This window comes from Crocuta crocuta, unplaced genomic scaffold (genome assembly GCF_008692635.1).
Source record: "Crocuta crocuta isolate KB4526 unplaced genomic scaffold, BGI_CrCroc_1.0 scaffold39, whole genome shotgun sequence".
NCBI classification, from domain to species: domain Eukaryota; kingdom Metazoa; phylum Chordata; class Mammalia; order Carnivora; family Hyaenidae; genus Crocuta; species Crocuta crocuta.
In genome coordinates, this window is record NW_027533334.1 from 733,352 (window position 1) to 755,038 (window position 21,687).

At 33.6% G+C, this 21,687-nt stretch overlaps 1 protein-coding gene across 4 annotated transcripts in view; it reads right to left on the reverse strand.

Annotated features, from left to right (window-relative positions):
* Positions 1-21,687, reverse strand: part of OXR1 (oxidation resistance 1) — a 360,417-nt gene that overhangs the window by 37,206 nt on the left and 301,524 nt on the right. For all 4 annotated transcript variants that reach the window (XM_077748152.1, XM_077748153.1, XM_077748154.1 and 1 more), the window contains 6 exons: positions 20,615-20,697; positions 18,252-18,359; positions 17,477-17,590; positions 10,906-11,058; positions 5,631-5,815; positions 1,915-2,672 (listed from right to left, as the gene is read on the reverse strand). In XM_077748152.1, coding sequence (XP_077604278.1) covers positions 1,915-2,672; positions 5,631-5,815; positions 10,906-11,058; positions 17,477-17,590; positions 18,252-18,359; positions 20,615-20,697 — 1,401 coding nt within the window. The remainder of the gene's footprint in view (positions 1-1,914; positions 2,673-5,630; positions 5,816-10,905; positions 11,059-17,476; positions 17,591-18,251; positions 18,360-20,614; positions 20,698-21,687) is intronic.

The following is a 21,687-nucleotide window of genomic DNA, read 5'->3' on the forward strand; positions in this document are numbered from 1 at the left end:
TCCAAATGTACATTAACAAATGAATAAATAAAGACAATGTGCTATGTACAGTTAACCCCTGAATGAGACAGGGGTTTGGGGCATCAACCCCTCACACAGTCAAAAGTCTGCATATAACTTTTGACTCCCCCAAAACTTAACTACTAATAGCCTACTGTTGACTGGAAGCTTTACCAATAATGTAAACAGTTGATTCACACAGGTTTTGTAGGTTATATGTATTATATTCTGTATTCTTACAGTAAAGTAAGCTAAAGAAAACAAAATATTAAGAAAATCATAAGCGGGGGGTGCCTGTGTGCATTAAGCATCTGACTCTTGATTTCGACTCAGGTCACGATCTCAGGGTTTATGAGTTCAAGCCCCACATCAGGCTTTGCGCTGGCAGTGGGGAGCCTGCTTGGGATCCTCAATCTCTCTCTCTCTCTCTGCCCCTCTCCTGCTTGCACGCTCTCTTTCTCAAAATAATTAAAAAAAAAAAAAAGAAAATCATAAGAAATAAAAAATACATTTATAGCACTGTACTGTACTAAAAAAAAAAAAAATCATGTATAAGGGACCTGCACAGTTCCAACCCATGTTGTTCAAGAGTCAACTATATAATGGAATATTATTCAGCTTTAAAAAGAAAGGACAATTTCATACACACTACACCACAGATAAGACTTAAAGGCATTATGCTAAGGGTAATAAGCCACATACAAAAGAATATTGTTATGATTCCACTTATATGAGGTGCCTCATATAAAGACAGAAGTTCACAGTAGAATGGTGGTTGCCAGGTGAGGGGAAGGAAGAATGAAGAGTTACTACTTCATGGGTACAGGGTACAGTTTCTGTTTGGAAAGATGAAAAAGTTATTGAAATGGATAGCGGCGATGATTACACATCAGCGTGAAGGTACTTAATGCCACTAAAATTTACATTTAAAAATTGTTACTATGTTAAATTTTATTTTAGCAATAAATTACTGAGTAATTTTCAAAAGTTCATATGTAAATTGGGTTAGGATCAATATTCTAACAGAATATAAGAAGTGTTAGCTAAGTTACCTGAAATACACCCCATTTAATTCATTATGTATTAAATGGAAGAAGAGTGGGGCATCTGGGTGGCTCAGTCAGTTAAGCGTCCGACTTCAGCTCAGGTCATGATCTCGCGGTTTGTGACATCTAGCTCAGAGCTCTGTGCTAACAGCTAGCTCAGAGCCTGAAGCCTGTTTCAGATTCTGTATCTCCCTCTCTCTGTGACCTTCCCCTGCTCATGCTGTCCCTCTCTCTCAGAAATAAAACCAAATTAAAAAAAAATTAAATGAAAGAAGAGTATATTAGGAAAAAAACATGGTCTACTGATATAATTTTCATTAAGTAAACTACTAAAAACCAAAACTGAAAGAGAAACCATGTTTTAATTTATTATTCTTGGTGCTTTATAAAGGAAAATGTTTAATCAGACACTGATGAACTTCTGGATACCTGGAATAATTTTAGAAATAAATTTGTATGTCTAATTGCACTTTTATTTAAAAAGGCAGAATTATGAACTATGGCAATTACAAACTTCAATTACATTACTTTATGTGCAGTGAAAAAACACATTTTAATGAGGTAACATATCACGAAATCAGAGAAATGGAGAAATCAAAGGTGCTACAAAACTTGTGCACATTTTCAAGAAGTCGTTTAAAGACAGAACACAGTCAGGAGGGTCTACACATGGTGGAAAAGATGCTCATTATACCATGGGATAAGGAAAGATAAGGCTAGGACCTAGAGACCATATACTTCTCTCTAGAGAGAAATATCAGTCAAGGGCCACTAGATCTTTCTTCAGAGCAGCTCTTTAGTCTGTGAGGAAAAAAGGAAGACAATATGCAGTAGGAAGAGTTAACTTTATATATTCCTTAACACTTACCTTCTATATCGGCAGTTGCTATTTTATGCTTAATTTCTTTTTGTGACACCTGTTGAATATTTTCCCTTTGCTGCTTGGTTTGTTGCATAGTATGGGTTTTCCAGAGTTTTCGCAGTTCTTCTACCTCTGCCTCTGAGTCCTGATTTTGTTCTTTACCTTGTTTTCCTTTGTTGACAGTTTGCTTTTGTTTAAAATCTGCTGCTTCCCCACAAGACATACTTTCTTTTTCACCCTCTTCTTGACGTAGTGAATTCTCATTAAGAAAATCCTCGTCTGCATTACCTTCTATACTTGTGCTTTGTTCTTTAGGGCCTGATATTTCTTGAAAATTATCTTTAGCCTGATCTCCTTCCTTAGTGGCCTTTTCAAGATTACTTAAATCTGTTTTAAGAGAAGAAGTCCCAACTTCATGTGTAGAATGTCCAGAATCAGATTTTAAGTGATCAGGAGTATTAGCAGACTCTGATATGGCTGTTAAACATTCTCCCCCACTCTCACTGACAGTTTTCACAGATTCTGATGACGCATCAGATGATTTATCCTGTCGAAGCTCATCTGAAGAGACAAGCTCCTCTCGTATAGGAGAGAGTTCTGATTCTGTGAACACATCTTCAGAAAGAGACTCCTCAGTGCTCCTAGGAGCAGTGCTGGCACTATCATTACCTGCATCACGGGTTCTTGAGTCTATTTCATCAGTATTAGTTCTTGTCATTTTCTTTAAATGGCAGAAGTCCCTTCCTGATAACTGATCTATCTCTCTGTTAGTAAACAAAATTAAAAGTTATTACTTTTTAAGTTGCAGTATTTTATTTCCCACAAACTTAACACTCATTTAGTACTAAAAAAGTTTCTCTAAAAGGGAGGTATCGCTTAATAGCAAATCAAAAATTTGACTTATACTGATTGGCCAAATAATTAAGTCAGGCTTTTGCAATGATTTCTTAAGATCTGGGAAACAGCAATGTAAGATTTCCAAATTGAATTAATATACCTGAAAAGTTGCAGACGTAAGTTTTGGGTGAAGCCATAATTCTATTGGGTGAAGCTATAATTCTACACTAAAATTTATCAATGGAATATGGAAAATAAGCTTAGATAAAATTCTGATTAAAATTTTAAATGTCTTGATAAAGAAAAAATACACTGATATTACACACATGGACATACATGAACACACAGTGCTTATTTACGTAGATATTTATAATCTATTTAAATAGAGATTGCACTAAAATATTAGGCTCCAATGCAAAGCTGAAGACCAACTGGAACAGAACAGAGGCAGTACTTACGGGAATTCTTCAGGCTACCAGAAACCCCTCTTAATTCAGAGAGAACTTATTCATCTAAAGGTTCATATACTAGATATTTGAATGGTTCATAATTCTACTAAGACTTCTGTGTTTAATGGCATTTGTAGATATGCACACTAATGTTCAAAGTTAGATAGTTTAAGTTCTAGAAGGAGGTAGTACAAACATCTATATAAAGCATGAAATAAAAGTCAGAAATTTAAAATGATGGTTAAAAGTAGTTCATGACAAATGAAAATTATAGGAGTTCTTAGTGGAGAACTAATAATTGTTGAAGAATAAAAAACAACAGGAATGTAAGCTAAAACAAAAATAATTGGCTATCTCTGGATGGTGAATCTGGATAATACTTTTATTCTTTTTGGTATTTTTCAAATTTCACATAATAAGTATGCATAATTTTTATAACCAGAATAGGTAAAATTTATTTTTTAAAAAGATGCTAGTTGAATTACCATTCATATCCGTCTCTCTCTTGCATCTGATTCCCATTAGGCAACACAAACACCTGTTTCATGCTATTAAAAATGTAATAGTGTCATCTGCTGGTGATCCACTCAAATTGCATATATTGGTTCAAGAACTTGGCAAAATGCAAAAGTTTTGAGAAACTGCGTATGAACCTTTACTAAGATCCTTAGGTAAGAAGTAAGAGTTAACAAATGTAAGAGGATCTATGTTTGAATAAAGGCTGTAAAACCATCAGAGTTAAAATGCTAAAAGACTAAATATTATTTCTGTCAACGATGCTGCTACTGCTTAATACAGTTCCAGAACACTACCTTTGAAATCAACTTTCCAAGCAGAAGACCGAAGAAAATCAATCAAATCTTAAAAGTCAGTTTTGCTACACAAGACATTACTCTACAAAACTACTTGCTTTATTTATCTGATTTACTGCCAATATTATTTTTCAATTAATTCATAAGGCAAAATTGAAAAGATGCTTCTTTTTGGAGGAATTTTTAAAATGTTTGGGTCAAATGTATGGTCTTTCCAGGTGACATTCTCAATTACAAAATAGTGACCTACAAAAAGCGGAGCTCTACATCATCTTGGTGGAATACTTGCAGGTCATCCAGCATAAGAGAACCCAAAGTATCATAATAAAAAATCACCGTGACTGGCAATATATGCATACATACATAATCTAATTTTGTTTCTCTTTAATCTAATCCTTTATTCCTTCATCTTTGTCTCATCCCTCCACCCACTTCCATAATGCTTACTTGCTGAAAGTGACTCTGGATGATGATCTACAAAAATAACTAAGGTAGAGGATATTCTAGGAATTATCTGCACCTCTACAGAGGAGTTTACCAAGCCAAAATAGTATCTCTTGGATGGAAGGTATAATGGAGACTTCCTGAATAAGGGATTTTATTCTACCACAGGTATCCCAATAACTCACGTACTCTGCCTCAGAAACAAAAATAATTTACTCTTTTCCTATGTAAGCAGTTCTGTACCACGTGTTAACTTTAGAACAACAATCTACACTCCTGTAGGCTAATAAAGGGATATATATCTTTGGCTCAGTTAAAGTGAAGCCATGAAGAATAAAGGGTGTTCTTTTCTCTTACGTATCTATTTTCTTCTTTCTACTACTTCTTTTTTTGTATACTATCTTCTTCTCCTTTTATTTCTTATTCCTCCTTTTTCTCTTGTCATTCCTTTGGTCAAGCACATTACTTTCAAAGGCTGTGCTGAGTTACAGTCTTATACATATGTTATTTGAATCCTACAAATCCCTCAACCAGTATATTCCGAGGTTAACTGAGGGAGAATGATGCTCATGTGATCTCCCCCATATCCCTCTTCAGGCTCTTGTAAGAAAAATCTGAAAGCTGCACTGTTTACTTGTATTACCATAAATGAGTCATGGAAATAATTTGAAATTCTGTGTCTTTATAAAAGAAAAAACCTGGTAAACATTAAATTAAACAAGGTTTACAGATTACTTTTAAATATCCAGTTCTCTGACAAAATATACAAATATAAACCTAAAACTCAGGGCACCTGGGTGGCTCAGTTGGTTAAGCGTCTGACTTCGGCTCAGGTCATGATCACACAATTCGTGGGTTTGAGCCCCACGTCGAGGTCTGTGCTGACAGCCAGCTCAGAGCCTGGAGCCTGTTTCAGATTCTGTGTCTTCCCCTCTCTCTGACTCTCCCCTGCTCACACTGTCTCTCCCAGAAATAAAAACAAAAACAAAACCTAAAACAATTCCTAATTGGTTAATGTGTGTTAAGAATAATCGTTTTGATACTACATATATTTTTTCATTACTGAAAGAAATAAAAGCAGTTATAATAAAAATAAAAAAAAAAAAACACTTAAGAGTATTAGACCAGGGACAACTATCTACATGTAATAAAATTGCAAGAGTATAAACACCAATCTTACATGGGTAAAGATTCCTTTATTTTGCTGTCCAAAATTTCTTTGTACATTGCAGCTGACATCACCTCTTCCATTGGACACATGATGCCATATTCCTCACAGCCATTCTCTTGAACCAAAGGGTCAGTTTTATGTGGATCAAACATTATATTATTTGGTGTAACTAGCAGCACACCACTGACTGTGCCCTAAGATGAAAAAAAATAACATTTAATCTTCAAAGTTTAAATTTTCACAAAGTATTCTAGCTATTTTTACTAATTTTCTTCTGATGTTAGGTCATCTGTTATATATAAAAGTAGTACATTCAACACTATGACATTCTCATGAAAACATTTTATATGTTTTACACTACTTTGCATTGTGCTTCCTGTGTTGTTCCCTCACTAGCGGTACCATATAGTTTCATATACACAATAAAGGTTTAATAAATTATGCATTGATAATCCAGTCCAGTATCAGAGAGAAATAGCCTAATCTCTTTAAAATATTCTTTTAAAAAACCTGTTTCACTTGGCTCTGTTACTGCCTAGTTATTTGACTTTGGGCATGCGAAGTTTCTGGGCCTCAGTTTCTTCATCTGTAGGAATAGGCATGGTAGTCATTTTAATTTAATCATGGAAAACTATGAAATTTTAAACACATTTAATAAATAGCAATATAAATACAAAGAGTCCAACCTCTCAATTTAAAAATGAGCAAATTAAGATCTATAGGAAGTCAATCCCACTAATATTAACTAATACTTACTGAAAGCTTTATATGTATCATGCTTTATATACATCATTTCCATTTGATGTTCACAATCATTGCTATGAGATGATTATACAGATGGGAAAATTAAGGTTGTTGAGAGGCTACATAACTTATCTTAAGTAATAAATAACATGGCTAACTGATAAGTCATAGAACCAAGATTAAAAATCCAGGCAGTATGTGCTTTTTACTAAAATCCTTCTATGTTCAAATATAAACTACAGTCACTCCAAATGTGCTAAATAGTTCTTAATCCCATTTTAAACTCCTATTCCACCATATTCCTTAAGTATAAAAGTGTAAATCCAGACAGGATTTTAAAAATAAACTAAGTAGTTACTTCAAAGTTGTCCTATCTTTTTTTTCTGAAGCCATTAAGAAGAAAAACACAAATCCTGCTTGATTTGGCATCACATCAACTTTCAAAGTCCATTTGCAGCTCTATGAATTTACCTGGCTTAACTTTAAAAACATAAAACTTAAGTTATGAAGGACACTACCATTAAAAATGATCAAGTAAAAGAGTAGAAACAGAAAACTCTACCTAAACTGATCACCCAATTACAAGTGGAAAAATGCTATTGCAGATATTCAAGATAATAAAACATGGTTATCATCTGTAGTAACTGCATGCAATACTAGAGAGAAGCATATGTGTTTGTATATATTTTGGTGGAAAAAAAGGGATCAATCAAAAACTGTAAATAACATTTATTTTAGTTCAGACAAGGGACCACCAAGGTAGGGCATAACTTCATATAAACCATGGCCTGATCACGTATTGATTGGTATTTTAAATAGATTCATATAGATCAGTCTATATTCCTGGATCACTCCTGAATCATATGGCCACAGAAGTCAAAGAGTAATGGTAAAGTATGCTGTAGGGACAGTTACACTGCCACAGACCATCTAAGAAATAGATAATCAAGAGTAGAGTGTATACAATGTAAAAATCTTAAAAGATTTCTGATCTTCTATCTTCCTTATTTTATCTCATCGCCTCTATAAACTTAAGTTATTTGAGAAATAAAATCAAGTAATTGGTAAGAATTAAGGAAAGCAAACACCAAGTTCTCTGAAAAAGATCAGGTCATCCTTGATTTCATAAATTTGAAATAAGCATTAGTTTTAAATAATGGTATAATATTAGGTTCACTGACATAACATTACATACTATCTTTTACTTTTTTTTGGCAGAGACAATGATTACTAGGTATGTATGATAGAAAAGGCCCAGTATTAATGACAATGCTTTAATTCAGTATAACTGTTAATACTATAACACTGCTACTCTTAGTGGTATAACTACAGAAATCATGTGTAAAGCCTCTCAAAAATTGTGCTTCTACTTCTTGGATTAGAAGAGGCCTAACGCCCTGCCTCTTAACACTAGACTCATCAATATGATAATGCTAATTCCCAGGAATCACCCTTATTTGCTGCTATTGAAGGATGTGCTAACATATTCTTCAAGCTTCTTTTCCTCTGACTCTAGGTGGGACTCTCTGAGGTACTGTGTCAGATGTTACTGCCCCCAGATCAAGAGTTGGCCATGAGAAACACTACTTCAACATAAAATTCACAAAACCCTTTTGAGAAAGTAACTGCTCAAATTCATCTAACCCAAGACCAAGTTTGAAATTATACTGAAATTTATCTAGCCCAAGACCAGGTGTGAAATCATAAATTCACACTAAAGCATTCCTACTTCATTCTTTTTAATACTGTTTCATAAATCTGAACACATTATCGGGAGCAAGAAGATACTACATAATAGGTTTCCAATTATAATATCTTCTTAATCCACATGACCTTCAGAAACTTTAAGCATAGGGGCGACTGGGTGGCTCAGTCAGTTAGGCGTCTGACTTCGGCTCAGGTCATGATCTCACAGTTCATGGGTTCAAGCCCCGTGTTGGGCTCTGTGCTGACAGCTAGCTCAGAGCCTGGAGCCTGCTTCAGATTCTGTGTCTCCCTCTCTCTCTGACCCTCCCCTGCTCATGCTGTCTCTCTCTCTCTCAGAAATGAATAAAACATTAAAAAAAAAAAGAAAGAAAGAAACTTGAAGCATAGATTTCTCTTTAGTCTTAGTAACTGTCAATTCCTCATGTGAAATTACTGGACTAATCTTCCATGGAGAAATTATGTCTACAGGAAAATAAAGTCTGTCTGTAGAAAGAAAGTTACCACTTATACTATAATATTTCTGTATATACTAGAAGATAATAAAAAATATGATTTGGGAAACCATCACAGCGGAGAGAAAAGCTTGTACTGATCTTTTTTTCAGTCTTAAGTCTACTCTAACTTAACTATTATAATTATTGTTGATAAATTTCCATAATTTTTACAAAAATAACCTTTACTACAATAAACCTATAGGAAGAACCAGCCTCTAGCAAATGACTGGGTTCCAAGAATACCAGGCTGCAGGTTGTTCCAAACCCTGACGATGACTTTATCTCTGCTTTGATACTTGAATAAAAATTTTATTCAAATATTTACAACTGAAATTCTGCTTCTAGTCAAGAACTAATTTTGCCTAAAACTACTAAAACCACACACACACATGAATGCACACACACATACAACATGAAAGGACAAGGTTCAGCTACTGAAACCCTGGGCAGTGCCACGTGAATAAGGGAAAACAAGTAAGAATGTCCCAGCATATTGACTGGAGAGTTTCCAGACCAGAGGCAGAGAACAGAAAGGAGAGATGAGCTCTCCCCATTGACAATGCTTTGAAGATCCACAGAAGGTCTTCTTTCAAGTTTCTGGCTGAGCACTGAATGCTACCTGTGTGCACGGCAACTCTCCCAGCATGAGAAAAGCAGCAGCACTCAGAAGCAGCAGATGAAACAATGCACAGAGTCAAAAGAGAAAGGCACAGTTTGTGTTCTTAATAACCACAGTAAAAAACCTTGTAATCTACAGTGTCCCAGAAAACTCAAAAGGGAATTGTCTCAGTAAAGAGAAAACTAGCTATAGTTGCTTTGGTTTTGCCTAACAAAATTTAAAAATAAGCCATGATATGATCAAGCTGCTTCCAAAAAACAACTGTGTCACAGAAAATAGCACAAAAACAGGTAGAGAAATACAAAAATATCTAGCACCCAAGAAGATAAAATGTATATCTAATATCCAGTTAAAAATTACTAGGCATGTAAAGAAAAATAAAAAAGTGACTCATCACAATGAGAAAAGTCAACTAACAGAAACAAACCCAGAGAGAGAGAAAATAATTCATAGCAAGACATTAAAATAACTATTATAACCACAGTCCATATATTTAAGAATAAAGAAGATAGATTATGCATGGCAGTTATGGAGAAGGAAGACAAAAGAGAGCCAGTTTGAACTTACAGAGATGAAAAATATGGTCAACAGAATTAAAAGCAAACTAGACATGGCAAAAGAAACATTAAGTGAACTTAGTGACAGCAATTGAAACTGTCCAAAAATAGAGAAAAAGAAAAATGAACAGAGTATCAGTGAGCTATGGTACACAACAGCAAAAAGCCTAAAATATGCATAAGTGAAATTCCCAAAGAGAAGAAGATGGAGAAAAAAAACAGAAATATGACTGCAAATTTTTCAAATCTGATGAAAACTGTAAATGCACGGATTCAAGAAGCTGAATGAATCCTACACAAAACAAATAGAAAAACATGCCAAAGGACACCATAAACCAATTGCTCAAAATCAGAGATGAAGAGACCATCTTAAATGCAACCAAAGAAAAATATCTATGTTGTATACAACACCAAATATGAAATTTGTATTAGACTTCTCTTCAGAAATAGTGTAAGTCAGAAAACATGGGAGGTCTGAAAGAAACATCTTTAAAGTTCTGAGAGAAAAAGTAAACCATGTGTGACTTCTGAAGTTGTTAACATACTACAGTTACTTTCTGAGCCATATCTGGAGTTTCTTCTCCAATTCTATTATTTTACTATACTCCTCCTGCACACTGGAAGGTCTCTGCATCAAAAGCAGCAAGGTGTGGCAGATGAAACATACATTCACACTGGGTCTGAATTCTGGCCACGACAGAGACCCTAGATTTATTTTGTTTTTTCCTGTGAAGAATGAATAGAACCACCTATTTCATAGGATTATTTTGAATTGATGAAATAACTAAAACATCTCATATAGTTTCTGGCATACAGTAAATACTGAATAAACAGTAGTTATCTTCTTTTTGTGTGTTATACCAAGTTTGCAAGTTATCACTCCAAACAGTGCCAGGAGTGGTCATTTTGGATCAGATACTTGAAATATTCTATCAATAGCAAATTGGGAGTTCTTTATTGTAGTAAATTTATATCACATTGCCTTTAACAACGGCAGAAGACCACCAGATTCTAAGTTAGTTATATGCAAAGTCCATACAAAGTATTTCCACCAGTATTTTTAATATATTCAAGCAGTTGATGTCAATAACTTAAAATGTAAATATCAAATATTTCAGTAATGAAGCACAATTAAAATTTTTTTCTGAAGTATTACTTATTACCTTGTCACTGGTAATATATCTGCAATTAATTTTAAGGAATTTCTCAGTAAATGCTTCTTCCTCCTCAGAAGTTGAAGATACAACTCGTGCAGGTCGAATACCAGTGAAAGTAGGTAAGGGAGTTGCTTCTTTTGGGTGGACCACATCTGGATTCTTTAACAAACAAACAAATAAATAAATAAAGGCACTTCAGAGAACTAAATACAAATTGCACATTATTAAACCCAAATGAATAGCTTTCCCCAATTCTCATCACATTTTGGAGGTCAGCTCAAAGAATGTCACTGTTTTCACATTCAGTAAAGACTTCTCACAGCTTAAACTTACATTTTCAATGATGTATACATAATGGGATATGTATTTATGAATCATCTGGAAAATGTTGTAAATTACGTCTCTTGTACCTTGACACTGTGTGTGTGTGCGCCACGTGCGCACACACACACACACACACATTTAGTTGCTCCTGAGAAGACCATTTAAAACATCCCTCAGGTGTTGGCAGCAGGGAAAAGATGGGAGTGCTTGTATGTGATACTTAGGAATTCAGCCAAAACCATTCACTGGAAGAGCCTTTTAAAATCGCTTACAAAGAGCCACCTTTGGGTGGCTCAGTCGGTTAGGCATCTGACTTCAGCTCAGGTCATGATCTCATGGTTTGTGGGTTCAAGCCCCTCATTGGGCTCTGTGCTGACAGCTTGTAGTCTGGAGCCTGCTTTGGATTCTGTGTCTCCCTCTCTCTCTGCCCCTCCCCTATTCATGCTCTGTTTCTTTCTGTCTCAATAATAATAAACATCAAAAAAATTTTTTAAAAAATAAAATAAAATTGCTTACAAAAATTTATCAATGTCATGCTACAAAGTATTAGTGAGCTCACATATTCTTAGCTCTTATAGTGCCATGGACCATTACCAATACATTTTTAAAAACTGGACATATATATACATATATATATACACACACTTTTACTTATAATAGTTATGTATACATGATTGATACATAAATGATTTCTTATTAAACAAGAAATAATAAAACTTACTGTCCACTCTGATACTTACAATTTTGAACTAGATAGCTGTAAACAGTATTTTTGTTATCCCTGACTCTAAAATGATTTGAAAATATCCATAGTTGTATCGGGGACAAAGTGACAGATATGCATGGTGCTACTCTATAGCTTGCTGTCTATATTCTTAACTTAAAAAATAGTATATTTCAGTTAAAATTGCTTATATCCAAGTCTAGAGACCCTTTAGAATTCATGGTTCTTCCCAAAGTTCAACATTCTGTACAATGTAGAAAGGCTGGAAAAATGTCCTTTATTCTTTGTTTTAAATACCTCCAGAGGCATTTTACGCTTCTTGAGTTAATGCACATTATCTTGTAGAATAGTTTTCATAGTAGCAAGATTCGTCAGAACTTTGGGCTAAAATCTGGCATTTTGTAACTAATACCCAATACTTGGCCTTTTGAAATAACATCCTCTTCTTCAATCTCAAGCCTCTGAAATACTTGAAAAGCACTCTCAAATTTTTTTTATTTTTTTAATTTTATTTATTTATTTTTTTTACAAATAGTTTATTGTCAAATTAGTTTCCACATAACACTCAGTGCTCATCTCNAAGCACTCTCAAATTTTAACAGAACTTTTTCTGCTTCAATAAATAGATCTAACTGCTTAAGTCTATGTGAGGGCAAAATTTTAGACTTCCTTTTTAAATTTTGTATCACTCTCCTAATATGGGGGTGAATCTCTACCATTTGGGCAGGTACCTGGCATACTCTTGAAGGAAGATCAGTACAGAATACTGCAAAATAACTGTATTTAATATGCTATGATTACATTTTTCAAAAACTAAAATGGAATTAGATTTTAACAGCTGGAGAACACTATTCAATCATTAATACCTATTAACAAAGTTCTCTATCTTTTCATTTTATGATACAAACTAATAATTTTACACTCACTGAAAAAGGGATATTAGGTAACAATAATATTAATGGGTATATATGATTATTTGTTACATTTAAGTGTGCTATATTAACCTTTACATTTTTAAATCATTCATACTATATAAATTATATAGTATATAAATTAAGGCATATACTATTACCTTAATTTTAAAGGAAACTTATGGTTGGCCAAGTTCAATAACTTGCCCAATAAGTAAGATGAAGCTACTATGTAAACCCATGTCAATACATCAACTAGTAAGCTTAACAGCAATACTATACACCTTCCCTTTCAGATATTCTCCTAATCAACTGATACATGTGCACAGGGGGAAAAAAGCCAATTCCATTCCAAAAAGCCCCTGGAAGGCCCCCTGCAAGATGGCACAAAGCTATCAACAAATTTATGGTTCAGCAGCTGCCAAATCCAGTTGACAACATTACCTACTATGTAACCATATCACTCACAAAGACTAAGCAAGAAACACTGTAAAATACTTTACTTGTATGATGATATACCTCGTTATGATCTCTTAGGTTCCCTCAAAGTCTAAATTCTACAGCTCAGTATCTATAAGCAATCCCGATTTGTCAATGTAATCCTATTAAAAAGAATACATGAGATTAGCTTACTAAATGCTCAAAGTATAGCATATGAGAGGACATTTCTTTAAAAAAAAAAGTTCAGAGGAATTGTAATTAGATCTAATTGTAACTTACATACATGTACATTACCCATGATCAGTATCTCTATGTAGCTAGTTTTGACTGGTATGTGTAGATTCTGATTCTTAATTCAGTGATTTCAAGCTCATGAGGGCTTTCTGAAGTTTCTTTGTGCAGTTCTGTTTTAGCCACTAGGGATACAAAGGTCCTTAAAAATATAGAGTATAAACATCTATCTACTGAGCCTCAATCACTGACCCAAGGATTCAAATGTGCAAAAGCAAAGCATTGCTAGATCAAGTGAACCGAAAAAAAAGTTGATTATGGTCATCTTTTTTGTACAGTATGATTAAATATTACACATGATTTTCCAGCTATAAAATGGTAATAAAGAATATGAGCTCTGGACAGACTACTTGGGTTGGAATCCTAACTCAGTTACTAGCTAACTGAAGGATCTTAGACACAAATTACTTAACATCTCTCCCTCAGTTTCCTTGTATGTAAAATAAACACTGTTATTGGTCAGGTACCAGAAGAACTTGGTGGTATATCAACTTGAGTTAATTTAGAGAGTTTAAAAATGGAACTGTACAGAAGTATTATGCAATGTGTATAAACAACAGAGTTTTCCTTATCACCTGTAGGCCTAAAAAGGTAAGGAAGAAACAGACACCCTGTAGAAGGACTTGTGGAAAGGGTTGTCTGATGAGATGAGAGGCTGGAGAATGTTGCAACTCTAAAGTGACCCTGTATGGAGGGAGCTAGGAGAATAAATATGCCCCCTTCTCGCTCCTTTCGTCTTATCTTCTGCCAATGTTTCCAAAAGACCAAAACCAGGAAAAGCTCAAGGCAGGGAGCCTGATGATATAGTCTAAAGCCCAAAGGAGAATAGAAAAGGGTGTAGAATGTGTCTATAAGGAAAAAAAAAAAACCCAACAACAACAGCTAGGCCAAGTTGAGGTTAGGAATAAATGACAATACTTTTAAAGCACTTAGAATCGTACCTGACACATGGTTAATTTTAGCTATTTATTATTTACACTTTTGTTAGTTTTACCTCTTTCCAGGTTTTTTCATCAATATGAAGGAAAAAATGTGAAAAAATTGTTTGACCCTGGAAATTCTCAAAGATAATAGTTTTAAGTGAAAATTATTTTAAAAACCCACTGAGATCCTTTATGCTAACACAGTCAAGAACATACAATTTAGCTTCATTGGTAAGCTACTAAACAGCTGAACATTCAGAAAACCTATGGGTGATTATTAGAAATATAAACTGATATTTCTGGGAAAAACGTGACAATAACACTAACAAATATTTTAATTACTATAATACAAATGTGAGTTATATCTAATAAAACATAAGTTCCTTGCTTCTACGGGGCTTAGAATGGGAGACAAAAATCCAATAATTATAATGCAGGGGTATAAACACTTGAGATATATGGAAAGTTATATAGGAATATTATCGGGGCGCCTGGGTGGCTTAGTCGGTTAAGCGTCCGACTTTCGCTTAGGTCATGATCTCGCGGTTCGTGGGTTCGAGCCCCGCGTTGGGCTCTTTGCTGACTGCCGGCTCAGAGCCTGGAGCCTGTTTCAGTCTGTGACTCCCTCTCTCTCTGACCCTCCCCTGCTCACGCTGTCTCTCTCTCTCTCTCTCCTAGAAATAAATTAACAAAAAAAAAAAAAGGAATAATATATTGGGAGTCTAGTAATGAATATATTTCTAGGAAAAAAAATTAAGAAATTACCATTCCAAAAAATTATTTCTGACTATTACCTATAATCAATATGGAAAATTTCAAGAACTCAATGTTTCTTAACTCCTTCCTGGATCCATCCCAGGGAGAAAGAATTTATTCTTATGACGAGTCATATTAGAGCATACTTTTTGGGCATCTTTGACAGCAGTTGAGTCACTATAGATTAAAAGTCATTCATATGGCTTTTATTATTCTCTCCCTCTCTTTCACTACCACGGCAAAAATGAGGAAGAGAACATTTTCTCACAGGCGAAGGCCTGGCCTTGTTGCTCCCTTTAGCTTAAGCATTCTCTTCTTTCTGATCTGTGCCTTTCAAGAAAGTCAGTTGGTAGGAAGATTCAGGTTAAAGATAAGGGTCAGAAAAAGACAAAATAGACTGTTAGTCAGGCACAATGCTATAGTCAAATTTTCACAATTTCGTTTTAGGGTTTGAAAAATAAAAAATAAAAGGCAAATTCTTCTAACACTACATCTCCTTTGTTGCTGCACTTCTTATGAGTACAGCTCTTTGTTAAGTCTTATGGGAAAATGGCATAGCTATGTTCAAAAACATATTCTTATATCATCTAGTCCAGCAATACCCCCTACTCATTAGAACCTGACTTCCACTCTCATCAGCAGTGAAAAAGATAATACATTCCTTTCATGTGACTGCATTCTAAAGTACAGTGTTGTCATATTTTATAAATAAGATATCCAACAAATACATATTTGAAAATGACCCTTCTCTCTCTCTGTCTCTCTCAAACACACACAGACACACACACACACACACACACACACACACACACAAAAAGTCCCTGGGCAAAACAAAAAACACTAATCAATGTATCTTGTACTTTATTCCATGGAAGAAATGAAACTAGTTAAACAATAGAGCTTAGAAATTAAAAATGTCTAATAATTTGTAGGCAAATTAACATTAATAATTTGTATTTTGTTACTCTTAGGTCATTTGGTATCTTAAACTGTGACTGCAAATTGGGACAAGAAAAAAAGGATGTCTCCTAAAGCAGGCAAGGCATCACCAAAGAATCTCCCACAGGAATTTAGCCACTTAATATAGGAATACCCTCTTCTATATAAACATAATATTTAAGCCATCATGCAAATGAGAAATCATGATTAGTATTAATTTACAAAAAAAGGCACAAAAATATAGTTTCTTTTAGAGAGATTTTAATCAAAATTATTAAATACAGTTTGGTTATTTTTTTTTAAATGTTTTATTTCTGAGAGAGAGAGACAGTGTGAACAGGGGAGTGTCAGAGAGAGAAGGAGACACAGAGTCCGAAACAGGCTCCAGGCTCTGAGCTAGCTGTCAGCACAGAGCCCAACGCGGGGCTCAAACCCACGAACCATGAGATCATAACCTGAGCCAAAGTCGGACGCTTAACCGACTGAGCCACCCAGGCGCTCTTGCAGTTTGGTTCTTTAAAATTCATTTGTAAAATGTAACATATAGACCATGCCTTAAAAATCCTAGGTAAATCAATCCACTATTAACTGCTCAGAATACTTAGAAGAATTAAGTATTAAGATGACAAATTATTTAAAACTGTTTTTTAAATGTTTGTTTATTTTTGAGAGAGTGCACATGTGTCAGGGAGAGAGAGAGTGAGAGAGAATCCCGAGTAGGCTCTGCGAGTGCAAAGACTGCTTCAGATGTGGGGGTCAATCTCGTGAACTGTGAGATCACGACCTGAGCAGAAATCAAGAGTCAGATGCTTAATTGACTAAGCCACTCAGGTGCCCTGATAAATTATTTTTTAAAGGGCAGTGTGTCAAAAGTAAACTCAAGTGTTCTAAGTACTATAAAAAGTGACATAAAACTGAAATAAAAATTAATTGGGCATGGACTTCCTATCATGACATTGTCATGTTTGTTAGGTAAAACTCCTTCTTTAGTTAAATTATTATATGGCATTTATAGAAGAGAGCTGATGAATATCTTTGGACCACCACCAATAATAGTGGGTTAATTTAAGCTGTTTGGTTTAATAAGAATGCTCCCTTTAAAAACTGTTATATAACAAAAAAACCCCACAAAAGCAACTGTTATATAACAGAATAAAAAGGTAAAATTTAGTTTTAACCATAGTCAAAGTAGGATAAAAACCAATGATGATATATACATATACAGTGAGATTTCTTTATAGTTATCTTTTAAACGTGGGGACACTTACAGTGGCCTTATCAAATTCAGCCTCGGAAGATGTTGGTGACAGAGGACTTATAGGGCTTAAAGATGGTGAGCTCTCAACACTGGAGACATATTCAGGATCAGGAACATATAAAACCTGTAAGAAAATATTCACATGAAGATTTGCTCAAACTGAAATATTAACAACTGAATGGTGTTCTATAAGCAAGTACCATTAACAATGACCTTCACCAATAGGCAGAAAAAATAAAAATCCTCAGATTTAAAGAATATATACTACAATACTTCTAACAAAGCAAAAAAAGATATTTAAATTCAGGTTAGACAACTTTGATAATAAATAGGGTCAAGGATAGGGTAGGGAAACAATAATTATCACATACTATGCGTGTTCCTCTTATAGGACTATTTGGTAATAGCTAGCAAAATGTAAAATGCACTTATCATTTAACCCATCAATTTTACTTATAGGACTTTACAGAAATTCCTGCATATATAAAAAAAAGAGAAAGATGTATAAGAGCGTTCTCTACAGAAATGTTTATAATAACAAAAGAGCTGAAACAGTCTAAAGCTTATTGTGTCTTGTTAAAACATCAATATAGTGCAACACTACCTAAACATGTAAAAGTCTGAGGTGAAGCCATACCTAAATAAAACATTTTCTAAGAACCAAAGTTAGTTCACAACATGCATAAAATTATGCCTAAATTTTCCATATTTTAACTATACTTCAATAGATAAATTCTGTCTTACTACTCAATACTTCTAAACACCAAAGCATTAAAAAAAGATACCTGTCCAGTAACAACTGCTCGGGAGAATAACTTATTTAATTGAACAAGTTCGTTGGGCGTTGTATCAAATTTCAGGGCTATACTATTCAAAGAATCCCTTGATTCAACCTGTTTAAAAGAAAAAATCAATTATTTGAATCTGTCATAACACAAAAACTATACTATGAGATATTAATATCATTAATATGTCTGTGGACCAATCTCACATTTGATTAACAAGTGGTATTTTCCATCTTTAGATATAGGATAACCTGAGAAATTTTGTGTTTTGTTAGCAGATGGTCTCAACCTATTATGATACAGTGTGTTTGCTTTATCATAGTATATAACAATTACATACCTGAATTATTACTTCAAGTAATTTCAAACTATAAAATATAATTTAGAAAACACAAATGATTTTTATTTTACAAAGGCTTTAAAGATGTACTATTCCTTTAAATAGTTTTTAAAACATACGGAACCTAAAAACATACAAATTTTTTTTAGCAGAGTATGCCTGTATTAAACTGAAAATACTATTCTAATTATCTTTATGTTTGATAATTAGAAAATGGTGACCTGGGAAAAGGCTCTTTCATAGAAAGGTATACAAATATTAAGTTAACTAGGAAGAAAATGATAATGTATACTATTTTCACAGTCTACTTTTGATTCCTACTTAAAGTGATTTCCCAATTAAAAACATATAGTACGATATATGTGCTATATTTAGGTGGTTTGAAATGTACTTAAACTAGATTATAAATTTTTCAGGACAAATTTTGAGAGTACATTATAAGTTTTATTTTAAGAGAAACAGAGGGAGATATGTATTTTCCTAAATATAAAAATGTCATAAACTTTATATACAGATACTATATCAAAATTTTATAAAACTATCATAAGAATAGAATATAAGATAATAAAATCTTAGTTTTAGAAATACATTTCTTTCTTCTAGGATATGGCATAGGGAATAAACAACTTAAAAAACAAGAGGAAAGAATCTAAACAAAAACCTGCAAGAGGATGTTTTATAACTTTTCTGGTTAATACTTATTTCCAAAAGGTCATTAATAATGTTACAAAAAAATATAATTGCAAGTTTCAATTAACCTCCCCCCACAAAATAATGGTTCTTAAGTTAAATTTAATTTTGCTACAGATAACACAAGTTTTATTGAATTACAAGGAAAGAATGGTAAACTGCTAAATTAAAGACAAACTGAATTTTTACAATTCTTCACAATCACACAATTATATGTGTAGATAACATCTTATGCCTCATGCCTATAATCTTATGCCTGAATAAACACTAACGGACACAGCAAATTACATAATCTATTATTTTACTGTTTGAACTTTTCTCAATTTCTCAATCATGCAGAGAAGGTACAAGCACATTCAAGTTTATAATATGCTTTAAGAAGAGATTCTTTTGATGGTAAAAATTCTACCCTAAATATCTGGTTCTCAACTTTTAAAAATACTTAAAGTCTCAAATCATCAATTACACAAAATACAGAAATAAAGTATACCTCAAATTTTTGGTAATTTGTTCAATTTTAAGAATTCATGGAAAATAAGATTCAAACCAAGTGTGGAAGGTTTCATGATGACACAAATGCAGAAATTGTTTAAAATTTCTATGTTCTTAATACAGTTATAACATATTAGAAAAGCAAAAACAGTAACACAAAATGAAGGTCAGCTGAAGTAATTGGCTTATAACATTATTAACATTATCTAAATAAACAATATTTACATACAATCCAATAAGCATTACACCACAGACTAAAGTTGATGTCTCACTTCGGTTTTCCATAGTAACCAGAAATGTAAAGAACTGACTGCAGGGAGATTTTGAAGGTCATTTTAAGAATACAGAAGCAAGTTCCATTTCAAAGCTAAAGAAACTTAGCTACAAATCAGTGCAAATAATCATCATGTGACAGGTTTTTCTGGAAGATAAATATCAACTTATCTATTCTATCTGCCCTTTTCATTATCATTAGCATTGCTGGGAATATAATGAAGATCACATTTCTCAAAGAGTAAATATTTTTCTAAAGGCTCATCTAATAAAAATTATTAGAACACAGGAACTTTGACTCCCTATAAATTACCATCTATATTAAATTAAATTTGCTGCAATAAATGTCTTTGTATCACACTTAATAAAATTTCTCTTTAAGGAAAAAAGAACACCCTAAAATACAATTAAGATCTTAAGTATTATTATTAATAGCAGTTATTGAAACAGGATTTTTGAAATAAGGCAATTAACAACCTTTATCTTATTTATTACAATATAAACAAAGAATGTCTTAAGTAACGTTCTTGCAAAGACAAATCAGCTTTTTTAAAAGCAAGTAACTTACAGTATACTCAATAGTTCCTTTAGGTTTCTGAAAAGACATTCGTCTCCCATCTTTCTTGTCTAAGGTCTTCTTTTGGCCAGTGTCTGAAATAAAATGAGGTAAAATTCCTATTAAATTCATTTTCCTCTCAGAGTGATGTGAAGGACTGCTAACTAGAGCTCAATGGGCAGTTATCTACTAGACTACTACTACAGCGTGCTCCCTGGGATTCTCTGCTCTAAAATGCAACCAATTGTTGAAAAAGGAAATGTACTTCCTCCTTGCTTGCTTTAGGAGCTGACCAGTATGAGACACTATAATAAATGGAAGTCAGGGGTGCCTGGGTGGCTCAGTTGGTTAAGCGTCTGACTTCGGCTCAGGTCATGATCTCACGGTTGGTGGGTTCGAGCCGCGCCTCGGGCTCTGTGCTGACAGCTAGCTCAAAGCCTGGAGCCTGTTTTGGATTCTGTGTCTACCTCTCTCTCTGACCCTCCCCTACTCATGCTGTCTCTCCCTCAGAAATAAATAGAACATTAAAAAAAAAAAATAACTGGAAGTCAATTCAAAACATAAGCAACAGTTGGCAGAAAGGATTATCAAATTTTATTAACAACTAAATTATGGATTTCTTTCAACCCATTTAACTTGATTACAATAAACTATATTTGAGGATACATTATTATTACTAACCAAACCAAGTCTGAAAAAGGTAACATTAGTTCTCACAGGAGAAAATAGTTCTACTTCTACAACCATACTTAAAGATGGAGTCTTCTCTATCGAATTAAATTACTAAATTCCTTGTCTACATACTATAAATTAAGATATGCTTTCATATATAAACACACTTTTATGCATTTCATTTCAGATAAAGCACTAAGTATTTCACTTGATAATCAAGATAGTTCACTTGAACATGTCATTATTACCAAGGTTATGGTATCTGTTTCAGTTTAAATTCTGCATTAGTGCTAACCTTTTCATCTATAGTTCACGCAACAACTATTACATTGAAATGATAAAATATCACTCTTTAAATGATTAAAATCACTCTCTAAAGAACAAAAAACTCAAAACTGAAAAAGACAGTGAAC